The 18,092-nt window shown below is 37.7% G+C and overlaps 1 protein-coding gene across 2 annotated transcripts in view; it reads right to left on the reverse strand.

Moving 5' to 3' along the window:
* The window catches only part of MYBPC3 (myosin binding protein C3), a 62,058-nt gene extending 54,670 nt beyond the window's left edge, over positions 1-7,388 (reverse strand). For both annotated transcript variants that reach the window (XM_030006577.2, XM_030006578.2), the window contains exon 1: positions 7,218-7,388. In XM_030006577.2, the coding sequence (XP_029862437.1) occupies positions 7,218-7,242 (25 nt within the window). In that variant the 5' untranslated portion in view covers positions 7,243-7,388. The remainder of the gene's footprint in view (positions 1-7,217) is intronic.
* Between the last annotated feature and the right edge of the window lie 10,704 nt (positions 7,389-18,092).

Consider the following 18,092-nt stretch of genomic DNA (forward strand, 5'->3'; position numbering starts at 1 on the left):
ATTTTATATATTTGATGAAAAAACAATTTTGCTTTGCACTGAGCCTATAGTAGCCTTAAGTAAGCTCCTGTTGTATTCTTCTGCATGCTTTTCTTCCATGTTAAATTATAAGTGTGTGAAATTTCCTCTGGGAGTGGAATGTCCCTGCATGCTTTTATCTGAGTTTTTTCTAACCTTAGGCCTGTAAGTGGTGTAATTGTTCTTAAACAGAATATAGTACTGTGTAGAATATAGGGCTCTATAGTATAACGTAATACTCACATGCCTGTTTTCAGTCGCACATCTTCTGATATAGTATTGCACTTCAGTAAGTAATACAGCAGGGTATACTTTGATGCAGTGTATCATGAATAATTGCAGAAGAGTTATTGCAGACAGCAGGTTTGAGGTACAGAATTCAAAAGACATGTAAAGGTGGCCAGGCTGCTGCACAGTGGGGAGCTGGGTCAGTTCAGGAACCCACTCCTGAAATACCCACTATCTGGCTCCTCTCCCTATGACGCTAGAGATAAAGCAGCTAAGAGGCATGGTTTTTGTCTCTGAGTGCTATCATCATCACTCTTCTATTTAAGCACAAAATAATCTATAAATATATTAATTACTTAACAGCAATGTGGCTTGTAAAGGTTCCAGCCTACAAATGGCAGGGTTTCAAGACATGCATACTTGGAAGTAACTCTCTGATCTGCTGCACACCCTGTAAAGTGATTAGGTTTCTTACATTTACTTTAGATGACTCAACAAAAACAGATTGTTGGCCAGAACTGCATGCACAGTGAGAAATCTCCACCACCACATAATGTTTCTGACTTTTGGGAAATCTAAATACATATGTAGAAGTTTACAAGTAAGTCTCCTTGTCTTTTTTTTCTCTCTCTCCCTTTCCTGCCAAAAGACTTATTTCAGTTCCAACTTAAAATGATTGTGAGTTCTTCCATTAAAGCATAAAATCAGAAAACCCCAAAATCTCCCATGAGACTAAAGGCCGGCAAGAACAGTTGTTGAGAACCCACTTTTCTGCAGGTAAAGGAGACTCTCAGAGTCATTTTCCTGCACTTGAGATTCAGAGTCAGTGGGTGACAGTGTCCAAAGTCATGTCTCTGTATCCATCTGTATTTTTTTTCATCTTTCACTGTTCATATTTGCAAAGGAAAAGTAGCGATGCATGGCTGGAGATTTTACAGGAAATTACTTTGGTGCAGATGAGAGATTGCTGAAGAAGCATGTGAAGAGAATGCCATCATTTTTCCTTCTGGGGGAAAAACGGGCTGCTTAACATAAGAAAGAGAAGTGAGAGATCAGCTATTCCTGGTCTCCTTCATTGTGGCTGCTACTCTAAGTAACACATAAATCCAAGTTCACCAGCAGATTATTTTTTTTCTCATGCAGTTTTACCAATCTAATCCAGCTATTTCCTTATTAGGAATGTTCCTAAACACCATTCAAAACTTCATGTCTGTCCTGAAAGCCTCACTTTTGCCTGCTTTTATCAGAAACACATTCCCTATTTGGCAATCTCTCTCACTTCAACATTTGGCTTCTACCCAGATACTCCCCCCTTGAGTTCTGTATGTCCATCCCGTACTCAAAACACTCTTGGATAGGACCACCACCATCAGGCTGTGGAAAACCCAACGACTGTGACACCTCTCATGTGATGTTGTGGAACATCTTACAGCTCTTGTGCCTGTCAGGCACTGACAGATCTCAGGCACTATCACATGTTTATCCAGACTCCAGCCAAACATGCACTTAGGAGCCGTTGGGCTGGGGCACCTGATGACCAAGTAGCCCATGTCCTCTGCAGGTCACTTTGTTAACTCTTTGCTTCCCAGTAAATTCTAACCCACCTTGCACAAAGGGAGAGAAAGGTGACATTAGTAGTAACATACTACAGCAATTCTGGAGAGAGAGGATAGACGCACATGAGTTACCAGTGCTGATAATGACAGGAATTATTGAAGGGAAGGAGAATGATAGGTGCTCTGTGTGTGTGTGTTCTGTGGGGATGGAATTGAAATTGCTATGGGGAGAGAAGAGGGACGTGGAGCTAATGAAAGAAAATGAGCCTAGAGCCACTTTGTACTAACCCATTTTTCAGCACTTCACTTCCCATATCCCAGACCTTCCCAACCACTTCTAGCTTCCATAATGCAAAGAACTTCATATAACTTCTGAGTAATGTAAAACAGCAAATTTCTACCCCAGGCAGAAGAGGAAGCAGGCTGTGTGTGGTCTGTGATAGTCTTGCAGAAAACTTTTCAGTGGCTAATACTGCTGTTACCAGAACTTCCAAGCAGCACCCACCCTTTAAAAGTCTTGTAACACCTGAAGATGTACACATCAGCCATACAGTTATGTATGTTACATGAGTTACATCTTCATTAATTAGTAATAAAAAGCTCTATTTGGAGGTTCATGATCAGATTTTGATAATAATTTATTAATAAGTCTTTCACTCAGGAGGCTGAAGAAATATAAAATACATTTGCTTTTGGCCAAATTAAAATAGAATGAAATAATTTAAATTCCAAAAACAATTTCCTTCACTTTTCACTTAAGTGAAATAATAAAACTAGTGTTCTGCCTTCCTACTGCTGCCATTTATTAAATCTTCATACTAGCACCTTCATGCTTTCTCCCTTACTTTCTGAGCTGCTTTGAAGAAATCTCCTTCTAACATCCACCATCAACCTAGTTTACTATTCTGCTTCAAAACTTTTTCACACTCTCCTATGCAAAAACATAGAAAATGGCTAAGCTACTACCCAGGTCACTATTGTAGTAATAATTGTTTCCTTTGCTCTCTTGTTGAACTATCTATCTATTTACTGGGCTTTTATTTTGTAAGTGTTTTGAGGCAGAGACTGTTTTTCTGTTGTCTTTGTACAGCATCAAATTGTTAGTAAGTAGCTACTAAGTACTGTTGTATCCCTAATAAGAATAAAAGTTAGTATTAGAAGCTAGAAGACACATTCCTATTTGATTATTGTCAGAAAAAATGGAGATGAGATGTATATTAAAATTATGTTGAAATAACTGGAGTAATTTCAGTTCCTAGCCACATTCTCTAAATAATTTGGCTTGCTAAGAATCACAAGCATTACGTTAAAACCTTTTCCTAAAATCACAGAATTTCAAAGTATGCGTGAAGTATGTGAAATGAAAGTGAGGAAGAAGTGTGGGTTCCACAAGTCATTTTAACTAGATAGAGTGATAGGGGAGAGCCATTCTCTTGTTGCTTTATTTTATTTATTTATTTATTTATTTTCATCCTGCCTTTTAGAGTGGTGGCTCTGACTTCAGCTCTTCATCATTCATTATTTGTGATACGTACATGGAGGAGAGGGAGATAAGCACTTAAGGAGAATGTGTGCTAGATAAGGCTTTCAAATTATATTTCTGCCTTTCTGAAATAAAAACTGTTAAAGATATAAATGTTTTAGGAGACTCTAATGTAGCTGGTTGGATGCACATCCAGCAGAAATCTGTGATGACTGTAATTAGAAAAAATAGTCACAGGTTTTCTCCCACAAAGTTGAGTTCTCTTACTGCACATTCTGTGTATTTGGTATTAAAATATGTATCTGGCCAATGTATTGAATTAATATTTCAAAAGTAGTACTAGCTTTTGGAATTCCTTAATTTGTTAAGGCTTCATGTTGAAAATTTATCTTTGCTTTAGTACTTACACTTGGCATCTAGTTTTCCTTTTATACCATTTGCTCTTCCATTGAGTTAAAAGCCAAAGTGTGCATAAGCAGACTTCAATAATGGAGCTTGTAAATTCCTTGCTGAGGAACTATATAAAGATGCTGCGCATTCCTCGGTCAGGACCTAAGTGGCTTCTTGCAATTACAAGCTTAATCATTCCCTGATCCAAAAGCTATTGAACTACTCAATCTTATCATTCCTTGCCTACTTCAGCAGCTGAGATTGTAAATTCCTGTAACATGAGCAACAGGCGAGGAATAGTTTCACTAAGCAGAGTCACCTCTCTCTCTCTGTGCATCCATCATACTTTCTGTAAAATGGGGATAATAATGTTCAGCTTGCTTTGAATCTTAACGTACAAAAGAGGAAATTATATCTATGTGAATTATAATTATTTATTTTTGTATTACTGTAGTACACAGAAGTTAATTTTCATGGAGCAGTACTTTACTGTGCTAGGTGCTTGCAAATGTAAAACAATGACCTTATATTCAGACTAAAATTCTACAGTCTACTCTTCATTATGCAGCGTTGATTATTACTATTAATGCCAAAAGCCTCTGTGTACTTACAAGCCAGGTTATTTATAAACCCTTGATAAAATTTCCTAATGTGAACTGCAAAATCTAGACTCTTCAACCTATAAAATACATGAATAAAAATTGACTGATTTTCAGAGAAGGTGAGTAATACCAGACTTCTCCTTTTCCAGATATAGTAATGCACACGTTTCCCATTAAGTCCCATTTATCTACTAAATTTGGTGTTTGAAAGCTCAGCTGTTTCCTCTTAGTGTCACAAAATATTGTTAGGGAAATGGTTGGGTTTTTTTTAACCTTTCTGAATTTTCACAACAAAAAAAACAGTCAAAACTTTCTGAAAGGGAGCCTTTGAACAGAGATTAACTATGAAATGTTTAAATCAAAGGGAGAGGAACATAAAGTTTCTGCAACAGAACCCTGCAAAAAGTGATGCTTTTCAACGTTTGATTGTTTGCTCTGACACTAAATTGCTACAAGTCTTCTAAATCCTGTTGCTCTTGGGGAGTGTATAGATTTTCTGGAAAGCTATGACAGTTCTTTGGTATTCTGTAAATAAATAGGGCAGTGTCTTATCCTGAAGTATTTTAATTGGACAGTTTAAAGTAAAAGAATGTCTGCTAGAAAACCTACTACACTGGTTTTGTGTTTTTTTCCTTTGGTGGTTGTTGTTTTGTTGTTTTGTTTGGTTTTTTTTTCCTTTCTCTTTTTTAACATGTTAAAAGGGTTGTTGAAACAGCAGATATAGGCAGAATTATCTCTGATCATTCTCTGGCATGAAGCATTTTCCTTTGTATGAATTGCTAGATGATTATTCAGCCCTCCTGAGATTATGTTAAACATTATCCCATCTTGAAATGGCTTGAACTATATAAACAACATGAAATAGAAAACCAAAGGGTTTAATGTCTCTTGGGAGAATGAGAAGATCCCCCCTAGAAGTTATGGGGCATGTGACTGGTTCTGTCTCAGTCAGAGTAGGTAATAAGAGCTTTTCCTCCCCCTGCTGTGATAATCACAGTGTTTGAGCTGGTTTGTTCATAAGAATGGTGTAGGACTAGCGATGTTAGACACCAGTTAGATTTCTCTGGAGAAATAAGCTGGAATAGAATTTCTCTTCACCATTAGCTAGCAAAGGTGGGCATCTTCACAAACAGAAGTTGCCTCTCATCCACAGAGACTGAAAATGTTAATTTAAAGCTGGTTAAACCTTTAGGAATCAAAAGTCACAATGCCTAGGTGATCACACTGTCAAATTTTGCCTACTCTGTCATATTTCTTTTTGCCAGCATTGTCAATCACAAACATTAGACATTTCAGTAAATCTCAAAAATCATGTGACTTTAAAAATAGAATATGATTATGAATGTCTTATTTTGGGGGTGATTGCTGAACCTTTACTGCTTATATTCTCAAGGTTTTCTCTACAATTACAAGGTCTGGTATATACTTTTTAACCTATGATTCTACTTCCATCTGATTTCAGAAATTGGAGCTTTAAGAACATCAAATGATGTTATAGTTGTGATAAAATTGACAGATTGGTGACACCACTGTTGCTTTAGAGTTATCATATAGAAGGAACATCAAAAAATCTTGTTAATCATACTTTAGATCTTTGCAGTTCTTAATGGGAGATACAGGCTGGATTTGTGCTCTGCTTCTGGCAGTGGCTGATTCCATATTTTTTGGCCAAAAAGAAAGGTCTTCTTAACAAGTTATTCTTTTGTTGTGGTGACCACAGGACATCCCATTGACCAGCATAAAGGAGACTGATGTCTGTTCAGTCCTTTGCAAAGCACAAAGGCCTACATTAATAAGTATCAACAGCTATTGTTGACTAACTCTGGAAACTGTACATTTTTAAAAAAGTATGCACCTTGTGCTGTACATTCAGGTAGTAGTGATTCTGGGTATGCACTGGCATCAGTGAAGTGAAAGCTCTAAAAGTGAAGAATCCCGTATTTAGCACAATTTTCTCCAGCCCTGTGTATTGAATATGTGCACACTTTTCAAACAATAACTTCAGCTTTTGACTTTTTTTCCAAACTTAATTGTGGACACAAAGTGCTCCTGAGACATCTTCCTCTACCCACACACAGGTGTCCTGAAGCTAAACTCTCCCTACCTTTGCTTCCCAGGTTCTCTTCCTCCTTCTTAGACAAACAGATTCATTGCACCTTACACCCCATCCTAGGCCTCCCCTTCTTACCTATGTGGGCAGCCTCTGAATGATTCCTTATTTCTCAATTTTAAATTAGAACTTTTCTAAATCTGAAATCTTTTCCTGATGTTTTTCTAGTGGGGCAGGACTTGCACTGGGCTTTTGACCTTGGCTTTCTGAAAAGGGCTAGTTATCTTCTGGCTCAAGGGGAAAGGATGGAGGAGGGTGAGTGAAAAGAAATATGCATATATTCTTTACAGTACAATGCCTTCTTTTTTCCTAGAGCTCTGCTGTCACTGGCTGGAAGAACTAGAAAGAATAAGCTCTGAACCAGGTGCCATTTGCTTTCATTTTCACAGAGATTTCACTAACAACAAATACTATCAAAGTTTGCTGATAACACCTCCTTGCAATTATCTCTGATAAAAATCCAAAAGCAGGAGAGGTTTATACTGCCTAACTGCCCAAGAGAGAGACCACAAGCTTTTTTTCAGAGTCCTAAAGGTGACTGGGAAAGGAAATGAGAAACAAAAAGAATCTGAGAATTAAGTGCATTTCACCTCTATTCTTTCCTCATCCAAAGTCTCTTGAGAAAATTCTGTGGCTGAGGGTTGCCAAACTAGTTACTGATTTCTCTGCAAGATCACTCAACATCTGTTATAACTTCATAAAATATCGTCTCTTTTTTCTCTCTATTTTTTTTTCCACTGAGGCATCTCATTTCTCTAGCATACAAAAGCTACTCACATTTTTCTCTGTCAAGCTGTTCTTAGGTTTTGTCTGTCAGCTGTGATCCTTACCTGTTTTCTTTACAGGCTCTGGCATCTTCACTTTGTTTCTGATGAAGCTCCCAGTTGTATCTAGAAAGCAGGGTCCGAGCTAAACAGGAATGAGACTGCAGGGCTTTTGAGACCCTCTAAAGAAACACTTGGTGGAAGCCCCCATCCTGCTCCTCCCCCTTGATCCCCCACTGTTGTCAACTATGGCACCTTATCAACAGCAGGACACACTTGACAGGCTACATCAGCCGGGATAAATATAGCCAAGTTCCAGGAGCCAGAGAGCTCAAACCACCCAAGACTGGCTACCACTGATCTATTGGTACAAACCAGAGCACAATCTGATGTTGCACATGCGTACAGTACATTTTCCAGCTTCATGTATGTGTTGCATTAAGAATTCCTACACTGCCATGTTTATAGCACATTCAGCAAACTAGATCTGATAGTTACGTCTCCTATACGCTGGTTCTGTACTTACTCTAAGTATGTATCTGCTTGCATTCTTGCTACCTGTTTCAGTCTTTGTTATTGTTATAATTGGGTCAGAATTCAACAGGCTCTCAGAGGGCTATTTTTTCTTGTTTCTTTTTTTCTCTCTTCCACTGAAGACTGTATTTGTAGAACTAAATGTGAACCTTCAGGAAAGAACTTTCTTTTTCAGAAACACTTACACATTACTGACATTTGCAGTCACAACCAGAAAGCATGACACTAACTAAATGGGTTCAGTCCTCCCTCCCTATCTACCCGCTTGATCTGCAGCATACATTTCTTGAAAACTAGCAAATAATTTTTTTATGTACCATTTAAAAAATAGTTTCAAGGTTCTGTTAGATACCTCTAGAAGTTTTAATTTTGCTTAATTATATAGAAAAGATCTGGGGGAAATCTCACTCACGCTTCTTATTTATTCATACATTTAGCATATGTCAAAATAGTAACTGTGGACAACCATCCCTTTGTTGACTTGGTGGTATATCCATTTCCTGTCACTTTTGTCTGTCTTATTTTGCATTTTGAGCTTCATCAGAGAAACTCTGTAGGCCAAGCATTTAGCACATTTTAGCTACCACTAGTACTGAAAAAAGAATCAAAAAAAAAAAAGTGGTTTTCAGTTTTTCCAGTTTTACTAGCCTGTAAAAACCTCAACCTAAAGGATTTCTGCTTTTGGCAGGGAGCTCAGAACAGATGAGTGTGCACACAGCCCATCAGTCACTGTACTTTGTGTCTGTCTTTCACATCTGACTCTCTGGGTAGACTGATAGGACAAATGTGAACATGCAAGAATGACTGCTGCTACCTCTCCTGATTTTGGGCCAAATACTTCCTCCCCTTCCCCTGAAGGAATTTTTTGCATATGAGTGAGGAAGATGGGCAGGATGTGACCTATGTACATTTTACGTTGCCTCTGTTTCTAGTGGAGCACAAGTTAGCATGATATATTTTTGACCTACTATCCTGTGCCTGAGGCATTTCACTGAGAGTCAGGAAATCTCTGCTATTTGCTTTGGCTTGAACTCTTTCAAAGGGGTTGGGTCCCACAGTGTGAAAAATCTGTTACTTGACTAGTGAAGATCGTTATTCCTTTCTTAAATATTTCTCCCTATTAGGGACCTGCCATTAACTCCCTCTTCTCTCCAGAGCTGATCCCCAACACACTGTTGGAACGGCATCCAGATCCCTTCTGGGAAGAGAGTTGTCTCCTTGAAACCTTAGACAATGGAGGCCACAGGAGGCCGAGCTACCACGGACTGATACGGAGAAAGAAAAAAAAAATTACGCAGATTGTCCAGAGGTGCACTGTGATCAGAGCCATGTTTCTTCTCAACTTAGCTGCCTCTCTAGTACGTGTCCTTGAAATAATGTTTACAAAGAAAATTAGCTGACTAGAAGTCACTTCCACAGTATTTAAAACATGAATCTCTTGTAATTGGATCAGAATATGCTAATCTCCCTCAGGAATCATTTTGCCTAGAGAAGTTAGTTTTGATACTTCATCCTTTGTCCCTCACCTATTAGCAAATAATTGTTTTTACTGAAAGCCCATATGCTATGTTCTGTGGTTCTTGATTTTATAAAATATATAGTATGCTGACATGTTGCATTAGATTTGGATTCAAAAGACTGTTCAGTTCTGAAGGTTTTTTTAGAGTTAGCACCATAGGCCTTTACTACCATTAACTAAAATAGTGTAAGTGGAATTAAACCCATTTGTGTGGATTTAAAGGAAAAATATGCTTATATACAAACTCTTTAAAATGCAGGCATGTAGTATTTATCATATACTCCAAGCCTGTATTTGTTCTCTGTGAGTGTCCAGTAGGAGGTGCTTCAGAGCAAGAACAGAGAACCTTGGAATAATTAAATACGGGATAATGCATCACAGAACTTATTCAATGCTAATAGGTATTGGCTTAAGTACATCTTAAACATTTCGTTTAAGTTCTTGGAACTCTCAATATTATTGATTCACCTAAATATTAATTTCTCTCTAAAATGACATTAAGTCCTTGGACTCAATACTTTCCAATAGCGGTGATTCCATCTTTGAAATACACATTCTAAAAATAGGAATTCTATTATTGATTCTGAATTTTCCAACTTTTAATTTGAATTTCTGGGAGAACATAAATTGCCATTCAGTGTCTGAATGTTGGTTGTTTTCTATATTTCTGTCACAGCACCTCCAATTTTTTAGGACAAAATATACAGCTGTGTAAATCTACATTAAAACACTTTTAAACCTGACGTTACATATGGAAACATTTTCCTTTATTTGACGCTTTCTTATTGTCAGGTATTTGTCTGTAAAATTGTCAGGCATGTGTCTGACGACACTGTGTCTGTAAGAGGTCACTTCCATCACTTTGACTGTGATGGAAAGGTCCCGCTTCTTCCAGGACAAATGGGGATTTCATCCTGCCATTGCATGGCTTGCAGAAAAATTGCGTTCGTATGTTTCTCTGGAAATTTATGGGATGATCTAAACCGTGTTGCCATTCAAAGGAGATACAGTCATTTATTAGATTGAATTCTAAGGGTGTATTTTTTGAGGGTCGTATCCCAGTAACTGTCTATGAGCCATTATTTCCTAGGGAATTTGGAAGAAGTTTATGCTAATCTAAAAAATCTAATATGCTAGGGTAATAGGTCACTAAAAATATATAATAAGATGATGAAGCATTCGCACTGTGTATTAGAAAGAAAAGCTAGACAATATAGTCTGCATTTCTTTATTAATGTAGGGAGTACAGTGTGCAGGAGTTCATCCCAATGATGCTTGCCGGGATCATGTAAATAAGTTTATTCTGTTTTACACTCTCTCCTGCTTACTTATTACAGATACTTAGAAACTATTTTAGACATGAAGAGTTATGGACTCTCATAAGTGCCTGGGAACCTTTCCCCAATACATTTCATGTTTCCCAACCTTTATATGTGGTTTTTTTTCCTTTGTTTAAATAATTATTCCTTATTTAACGTGGTTGTAGCATTTTACTTTTCATGAATGGATTTCCCACCTATGACAACACTTGACATCTTATTTTCTTTGGATCTCTTTTCTCAGGATTTTGTTTTATCTATTCTGTATCTTTCTCACTGTAGATTTGATTCTTTCTGTAAACATTTAGTGGTATAGTTTTAATTCAGCAAGCTACTCAAGGACATGAATAACTTTAAACGTGGACTTAATTCTGACTACTTGTGTGATCAAAATCAGGCATATTTAATTCAAGTACTGTGGTGAGTCAGTCCCTTAGCTGGTTATTCTCCATAGATACTTTCCAGGATTCAGAATCAAGTTTAATCTGGGGAGGGTATGAGTTACTTCTTCCCCACAATGAAACAGAGCCACGAGAATGATTTAATCTGATGCAGGGAAATGATCCTATTCCAGTTATAACTTTGCAGCTTTTGTGATTTTAGATGTTATTTAAAATAGTGTCTGTATGTTCAAGGCAGAGCAAAATCAATGTTTTGTCTGCTATTACACTTCTGGTTACCAGGTGGCAGCATTGTTGTAAAAGTAAACTTTTTTCTAGCATTTTCTACATTTTATTTATTTATTTATTTATTTAGCCACTTTTAATAACAAAACTGCTATGCAAATGAAATATATAATAGTGATGGCTACACTGGCCCAAAATAGATGTGTAGTGGATTGTGATAACTACTTACCAGTGCACCGCAACACTAGACAATTTTTTAGAAAGTGTGTGAAGATTCATCCTATATTTAAATGAAACTGATGTACAAGCATAGTGAAGCAACACGTAATACATGTCTCTGGGGCTTTGCTAAAAAAGTGAACGAGAGGGGAAAGGGTGTCCTTCCTTGTCAGAGGAATTATCTTGCAAGTCTGAAATTACTGTTCTGTGCCTCAGACAGTGGCTTTCATTATGTAGTTCAAAGTCAAGTTCAAAAATGACAGTAATAGGTGGCCTGCAGTGACAGGCAGTGTGATGTATCTTCCTGATTTTGGATAGTTGCAGCATGGCTTATGCAGAGAAACCCGAGGATTTATTGTTTATAGACAAAGTTAACAGCACCTCCTTCTAATAAGACTATCCAACTTCCTATTAAAAGGCTATGTTTTTAGATGGTTATGACTTTGCCCAAATGTAGCTATCCAGGTGGAAAATCTTTATACTACTCTTCTACTTTGGGCTTTTTTTGCTTTTAGTTTCTGTCATGCCATTTGATTTCTTGTCTCTGTCTCTGTTTATTTGTCTCTCTGCCTCTTAGTTTTGTTAAATATCACCTCCTCCATGATTCAGCGGTTTCTGAGGACAAGGTAGTATAATTCACTCTTGGTTCCAGGGGCTCCAGATTTACTGGTGTGAATGGTGGGACAGCTGAGCTGGCTCAGTGCAGAGCGCAGGTCCAGCAGGAGTTATTCACTGAAGTGCTGCACCCCATGAAACCAGTCAGACGGTTTCCTTTGTGCTTTTGGAACACAGAGCTCTGGGGTGTATGGTGCAAAGGCGCTTGGGCTCGCTGAGAGAACTTGAGTTTGCAAGGGCTTATGAGATCTGGGTAATGCTGATCCTGCTCATTTGAGCTTCCCTCTGCACAACCATTTTGTATCCCTACACTTTACACTCCATATTTGAGATCTTTCTGGACATTCAACAGTTAACTTGCTTTCATTTTAGGGATGTACTTTTAACTGGCTGCATGATAACCAACCTGAGTTGCTCCATATTCTAGACTATAGAAAAAAATGCAGTCTACGTATGCTCAGTGAGAACTTTCTAGATTTTATCCTCTGAAGAAGTTTTGACTGTGTCAATTGGGTCCAGTGTGGAGGTCAGCAGAATTTTCTCTGCGTTTGTCTCTGGGCTACCGTGGGGCTTGGGCTGAATTCACATGCTTGAACTAAGAGCAAACAGTATGTATGTCCTGTGCTCCAAATAGCATCTCCCTCAGGCACATACAAAATGGAGGGGAGAGCTGTGGGGGGCAAAGAATTGGACCTTCAGAGAGAGAAGGGAACACACCAAGTAGAGTGGGACAAGGAAATAAAAATATGTAATTAAAGGGTAAGGGTGGGGAGAAGAAAACTGAGGCTAGAGGTTGTGGGAGTGGTTTGAAATAGATCCTCAAAGGACAAGAATATTGAATGGAGAGCTGGGGTACAAATGGGAGAAAGAGAAGAGAACTGGGAGTCTGTAGGTGATAAGACTGAAAGTATAAGAGGATGTGGGATGGGAAGACTGTAAATGGCTGAACAAATATATTGGAACTGAGAACCATTCGCATAAAGAGAAGCTGGCTGGAGGCACATGTGAGAAAAGTTGGTCTGAGAGGAAGAAATAAGACTAGCTGGGCAAAAGTTGAAACCTGACATTGAGGGTAAAGTAACTAGGATATACTAAATATGGAGGCATTTGGTGGCTGAGTCTAGAGATGGAGAAAAGCTGAATGAAGACCTCGGAGTGGATAGCTGGGACTGGCTGAGAAAGGAACAGAGTGTTGGTGGGTGCGAAAAAGTGGAAGAGGGAAAGTCTGAAGAATTCTAGAATTATGTTTCTAAAAGCAAACACTCAAAACTCAGAAAATTAGTTAGTTAAATCTAAAAGAAACCCAAACTGATTTGTATATGCAAATGCCCAGCTTAGCACCCAAACATTCTTCATTTTGCATAAGGCAGTGGCATTGGAGCATTCCACACAAAGGTGTCAGTGGTCAAAGGGCTTCTCGTACAAAGAGCACTGCTGCGCTGCTGCTGGGGAGTTAAAACAAAAGCTGAGAGGCAGCCCTTAAAGCACAGAAACTGCATTCCTTCCTACCACAAAGCCGCTTCCCCAATCCTTTGCATAACCTTGGTCTCCCCAACACCTCCTCCCACCCTTCCTTCTCCTCCACCACCTCCTGCTAAACCTTATCTGCTGCACCACATCCTCATTCTCCTCCTGTCCGTAGACTGCTCTGCTCATTCTCACGTACTCCTTTGGCTCCCCAATAGTAAAAAGTAACACTGTGGGGAACTGAAGGCGTGCAGAAGAGGGATGTGGCTGTATGAGTGGAGAGAATGGAAAGAAACAGAGAATGGAGAGAAAGTTACCCTGAGAAACCTGATCTAATTGGCCTGCTTTGAGTAGGGGGTTGGATGAGGTGACCTCCAAAGGTCCCTCCCAACCTAAGTTACTCTGTGATCCTGTGTGGTGATGTGAGGTATTGAGAGAGAAGTAAATGGGGCTAAAGCAGACACAGATGAGTTATGAGTGAGATAATGAGAAAAAATATCTGTAGCCTACTGCTGTTTTCATGTTCTTTGGAAGAAGTTCACATTCCCCAACTCTTGGAATAGGACTCTGATGACTTGGGTTATGTACAGACCTCCCTAATACCACAGGCTCAACTGAACCAACTGAATTGCAACATGCAAATTTGTTAGAGAGGAAAGGTGAAAGAAACTTGGTGAAGTTTTAGCTATGTTACAGTTGCTTCAAAGAGCAAAGCTCTTTGTCTACTTGACTGTAGCATGAGATTAGTGGGTTCATTACAGTAGCTTTGTTTATTACAAGCTTTACATTTTTAGTGTTTTAAGTATATGGGTTTGTGAAATTATGTAAATCTGGTTTGAGTATTGGTTAGAACAAGGAAAGGTGGTGAGACAGCAAGTTAACACACAAAATAAATTACAAATAAGTGCAAATTCTTGAAATTGGTACCCACAGAGTGCTGTAGTCTGTGTCATACCAGTCTTTTCTACTAGTAATCCATACATTTTAAATACACGAGTGGGATTCCCATGGAGAAGATATTGTTTTGTGCTTTTTCAAAGAAAAAATACTTACTGTATTGTCATTAGTGATTAAGTCTCTGCTATGAATTTACAATGTGCGGTTAGAGTATAAGCAAAATTAGAGCAACAGAGTAAATAAACTTAACTGTCATGTGATATATGTACTTGTTATGACGTTGACACTATCGTTTGAATTAAGCTTGATGATTATGAAGTGACTTTTGTTGTGCAGAGTTTTGAATGAGGGAGAAAAAAACTAGAAAGAAATGGAAGAAAAAGAGATTAAGGGATACAAGTAGAAAAAGTAAACCGAGGCAGAAGGTTTACTGAGGCAAAAAAAACCTGGCGAAGTACAGAGCATAAGCCCTGTTGTAATAAAAAATGAAGACAAATACAGATTATAAGAATCTGGCAGTGTATGGATCTCGAAATGAGGCTATGGAGATAAAATTTAATGAAAGAAGAGACAAAAAGACAGTAAATATATTAGGATATGTATATGTGTATTTTTCAGGAAATTTGGGGGATTCGAAAAATGGGGACTGTCAGGCAAAACCAAATGATAGCACCTTTAACTGCAGTTCTCTCTGATGTAGGTGAGTAGCAGCTCAATTCTAGAAATGTCTAAAACTCTCTTTGACTGGGTAGAATTAAAAAATATATGCTATTTCTGTAAATTATTATAAGCAGATTATCCCTCAGTACAGCCAGTGCAATTTTTCTACCTTCTACACCTCTGATGTATGGCTGGAGGGAGTCTAAAATATTGTAGGAAGTTCAGTATTTTGGATTTAGCTCAGCAATGGTTTTCTGAATAATATCTTTCCACAAGGGTTGATTAGGAACTAGTCAGCAGCTAATAAAGGTGGTTGTTTTTTTTAAAGCAGGCTGCAAAGTTCATATGTAAGTTGAATATCCAGCTGTAGTATGAATGCTTGCTTTGAAAGTTGACTGATGATCTCTAACAGCAGCGGACCACAAAATGTTCTAATCATGGGTCATGTCTCCAGATAATGACCTGACCTACCTTATTCCAGCACATCTGCCCGTCTGGTACTTGGCCACTTTCAGAGAAAATGGAATGCTTGCTTCTCTGTAATTTCCCAGTGATTTTGTCACATTAATTTTGGTATTTTTCTCTAAACAGCCAAAGAGCTTCTGCTTGCATGTGCAACTGAATAGTATAATTCAGCTTGATTAGACAGCATACTATCCAGACCATTTTGATTGGATGGGATACAAACAGTACTGTAGTGGAGAAGCATCATCATTTGGTCTCCTTAACAGCTAAACCACGTGATTATTCAGACTCTTTATGCCACAGATGAAAACCTAACCAGAAACAGATGGGGAGTGAATATTTTTAGAAACAGTATTTCAAAGCACTAACAAGAGGAAGAGAAAAAGATTTCAACTTTGGAGATAAAGAAAATTTTAAACCTGCTTGTTAAAGTATATTCAATAGTATTTTTTAAAAATGTTTTAATTATAAACAATACTGTCCCAATAAATATTTTTCCTCAGATTCTTCCATTTCCATGTTACTTGTGGCCAAAAGTAGTATAAAATGCAAATTCTTCATTTCAACTACAAGTAGCTGCTCTAAAATAGTATTTTATAGTAATGCATGCACAGTGCTCAAATCACTTATTTAAAGGTTCTTTTTGTTTCTGTTTGATCATTTATTTTAATTTTGTATTATTTCTCCAGCATCTAATTGTTTTCTATGCAAGACTTGCTAGGAAAATGGAAAACTACGTCTGAGATCTAAGAAGGCTTTTTGACAAGCTTGAAATGGCTTTTGTGATATCCTAAACATCTCCACAATTAGCTCACCAGTTAGCTCTTTTCAGTCATCATAGTTTTCCTGCAAGAGGAAATGATCCTTCTGCTCTAAATAATAGTGTCAGAGAATGATCAGTTCTGCTTTTCAAGCTGTGCTTGTGATAAAGATATTTTTATTAAGAGAGGAATTAATCCTCTAGTTTTCTTGAATATCAAGCCTGCAAGTCTGATGAGGACAAACGTCTTTTATCTCTTTCTAGTAGCAGGTCAGTGGTGGACAGTCATCATCAGTACCAAGCAGAAAAGTCCTGTTTCTAGCTCAGCATTGAAGAAACCCTAATTATGTCAGTGTTGAGTGTTGTTCTAGTCTTCTGAGAGCTACCTGCAGTGTCTTCGGCTTCCATCCTACAATTGAATATGGATGCAGATGGTGTTTATATCAGTCTAATTTAGTGAGCATTACATTGTGTCCCATAGGAAATAAATTCTTACAGTACAATTTTACAAACAAAATCTCTTCTTAAATTGTTTTATAGCTTTGACATATCCTAACCCTAATTGAATAAAAAATATTTGTCTAGGAGAATATACATGATCCTCAAAGAACAGTAACTAAAAGTTGGGTTGCAAGATTTTTTATAAGACTGAAAGATAGTTTCTATTTATTATTCTTGTCTTGGATAGAGAAAGTTCTGAAGCCCTCACCCTCTTTTAACTCTCAGTTGATTTCTGGCATCAATTGATGTATTTATCATGTTCATGAACTGGGAAGAAGAATTGGGAAGTACTTCACTGTGATGTTTTTTTAAGCAGGAGCTTCTTTCTGTTGGGCTCCAAGGAGACACTGCAGCCCAGAGATGTCACCAGACTTCTCACTTCCACAGTGAGATTGTTAGTGCAGATAAAACTGACTACATTTAGATACAATTTTGAGAACTCAGGTCTTTAAGAAACTCATCACTTTCAACTATTTTTGGTTTCACTGAGGAGCAAGCTCTGAAAACCTTCAAGTTAGTTAGTTACGTTACTTAGTTACAGCTTCCAAATCGTCATATTTGGCATGTTCTACTACATTTTAATGATGTTAAACAAAATGCTTCTCTTCATTCTAGACCTATCTCATTTCACCTCATCTATTTTGGAAGAGTCATGATGATGGCTCCTGATTTATGAGTGCTTGAACATAGCTGAGATATGTTAAATAATGTTAAAAGTTAAAATGCTAATTTTCTTAGTGTTGGTTGACTTTGGTTTTCTTTTCTGTGTTTAGATGTACTGGGTAACTTTACTGTGGTATTTCAGGTGTTGAATTATCTTCTATTTTGCATTTTGAGTGTAATCTATACAATGCAGTTGTTATTAGTTACTATTAACTGCTTTACAGTAGGGACTAAAATCCACAGTTAAAAGCTTGAAAACCTTTTGTACTAGAATTCTGCAAAGACATGATTAAATACAACTTATTTCCCAGAAGGGTTCATAAGCTAAAATCAAGATATCACTGTGGAGGTAAGCAAGCAAGAGGAAAGAACAGGAGCAGGAAAAAGAGTGAAACCACAGAAGAACATGGTTAATTGTTATGTTCTAAACCGGATAAAGCTATAAATGCCATTCTTGGTATAAGTGAACAGAAATTATTCAACTGGCAGGACTTCATTTGCACAGGAAAAAATAATGATGGAGAGAGATAGATATATATATATATGTACTTTAAAATTGACTTCAGTGCTGTAATCTCTCTCACAGTAATGTATTTCACCTATTATCTTTGTTACTTAGTTTGACAGCATTGATGATGTTTCTAAGTAAATTAAAAAGTAGTGACAGATGGATAAGGCCCTATAACCCAGTGTGCT

The sequence above is a fragment of the Aquila chrysaetos genome, chromosome 2 (assembly GCF_900496995.4).
Source record: "Aquila chrysaetos chrysaetos chromosome 2, bAquChr1.4, whole genome shotgun sequence".
NCBI classification, from domain to species: Eukaryota; Metazoa; Chordata; class Aves; order Accipitriformes; family Accipitridae; genus Aquila; species Aquila chrysaetos.